Here is a 1660-nt window from a genome sequence, read left to right on the forward strand (position 1 = left end):
GTATGAATATGGGTAGTATGAATGAAATTCGGATGTACTACATCCACCATGTTGTTACTGTCACATGACCTACCAGCGTCGGTTGCGTTGCTTCACTGCCATTCATAAATCCTCTCCCATGGCCTCGTGGGATGGTAAAGTGTCCATCGAATGCACACTTCAGTATCCGGGTGGAAGAAGTAGGTCATCCGGGTACTTTTCACCTATGTTTTTCAAATTCAGACATGCTACTCGCCTCACATACTGTTTTTCACCTACTATATAGTAGGGAATTATGCGATTTCGGATGCAGCACATCACTACAAGTGTGCCAAATATGTTCCCTTTATAGGGCTGCCATAGACTCCCATTGGGGAGGAATAATAATAAAGAACACATACAAATGCAATAGGGGCTTGGCCCCTAATGAATTACAAAATCACACAAAACAATTACTAAAAGTAAAATGAAAACATAAAAATAAAAGCTAATTCAAAGTATTAATAAAGAGTATAACAGTATATAAATAATACTAAAATAGCTCTGCTTCACCAATGTTACTATTCTGGCCCAAAACTAAAAACCAGTAACTGTTGGTTATGTTATGATCAATAATGGCATTACATGGCAATTTTGGCTAAATAAATTTAACGTTAGCATATTAAAGTCAATTGTTTTAGATACTACAAGTGGATTTTGGCATCACAACACTGTAATATATGAAAAATGGATATTACAAATGGTTTAATAGCACTGGTAGATCTTTAGCAAATCTAAAAATGTAAAGTAAGCCTTCAATCACAATAAAGGTAATTTAAATGTAAAAATAGGAAAAATGTGCAAGCACAATTACGTATCCAATATGGGCTGATAAATTTGAGAAAAATCTAATATCAACCATATTATATAACTGCTATATTATAATCGTTACTTTAGACTGCTATTGTGGCAATGCAGCCTTTCTAATCTTAAAGCTTATAGTTAACACTAATTTAATTACAGTCAACATTAAAGGTTACGGCAATAATAGCAAATTACAGCCAAAGCTTTACCACTTGGAATGCATTGCTACAAGACTCATTGAATGGGAGAACCATCATTAAATATGCAGTACAGAGTTTCTGTGTGTGTTTATGCAGGACACCCGTATTCGTGTGGTAAGAAAGGACCACCAGAGGACTGGCACTAGACTCAACCTGATAAACCCGGGAAATGGAGACTCTGCCAGTCATGTGTTCATTACTGAAACCCCTGACGTCTTGCAGGAGTGGCTGGATGCCCTCTGGCAGCACATTTATGACCAGAGTAAGTTCACCTGATGTCTGTCAGAAATCAAAGCTAAATTATTTTATTACAATTTGTGTATGTTAACGATCAATATGAACTAATTCTACAGGTCAGTGGCAACATACATGTGACAAGATCATGGAAATAGAGGTTTTGTCACCACAGAAACCCCCACTCTTTCTCATGAAGCAAGCTGACTCTGTTTATAATGATCTGAGTGAGTAATGAAGGATATATTTATTTATAATAGAAAATAAGAATGTACTGGGTTGATTTGACTGAATAGGGAGGACAAGTTATAGTCCAACTTCCTGTTATTTCTTTTAATTGCTTGTTTAAAAATGTATTCTTTTCAGGCATCGGGTCCCCTGGGAAATTTGAGAGCTTGACTGAC

General features: G+C 36.2%; 1 protein-coding gene across 1 annotated transcript in view; it reads left to right on the forward strand.

The window, feature by feature from the left end:
- LOC107576582 (rhotekin-2-like) overlaps positions 1-1660 on the forward strand; it is a 10997-nt gene that overhangs the window by 8134 nt on the left and 1203 nt on the right. The window contains exons 10-12 of the mRNA XM_016262734.1: positions 1119-1284; positions 1376-1483; positions 1623-1654. Of these exons, the coding sequence (XP_016118220.1) occupies positions 1119-1284; positions 1376-1483; positions 1623-1654 (306 nt within the window). The remainder of the gene's footprint in view (positions 1-1118; positions 1285-1375; positions 1484-1622; positions 1655-1660) is intronic.

This window comes from Sinocyclocheilus grahami, unplaced genomic scaffold (assembly GCF_001515645.1).
Source record: "Sinocyclocheilus grahami isolate Dianchi unplaced genomic scaffold, SAMN03320097.WGS_v1.1 scaffold3972.1, whole genome shotgun sequence".
Taxonomy (NCBI): domain Eukaryota; kingdom Metazoa; phylum Chordata; class Actinopteri; order Cypriniformes; family Cyprinidae; genus Sinocyclocheilus; species Sinocyclocheilus grahami.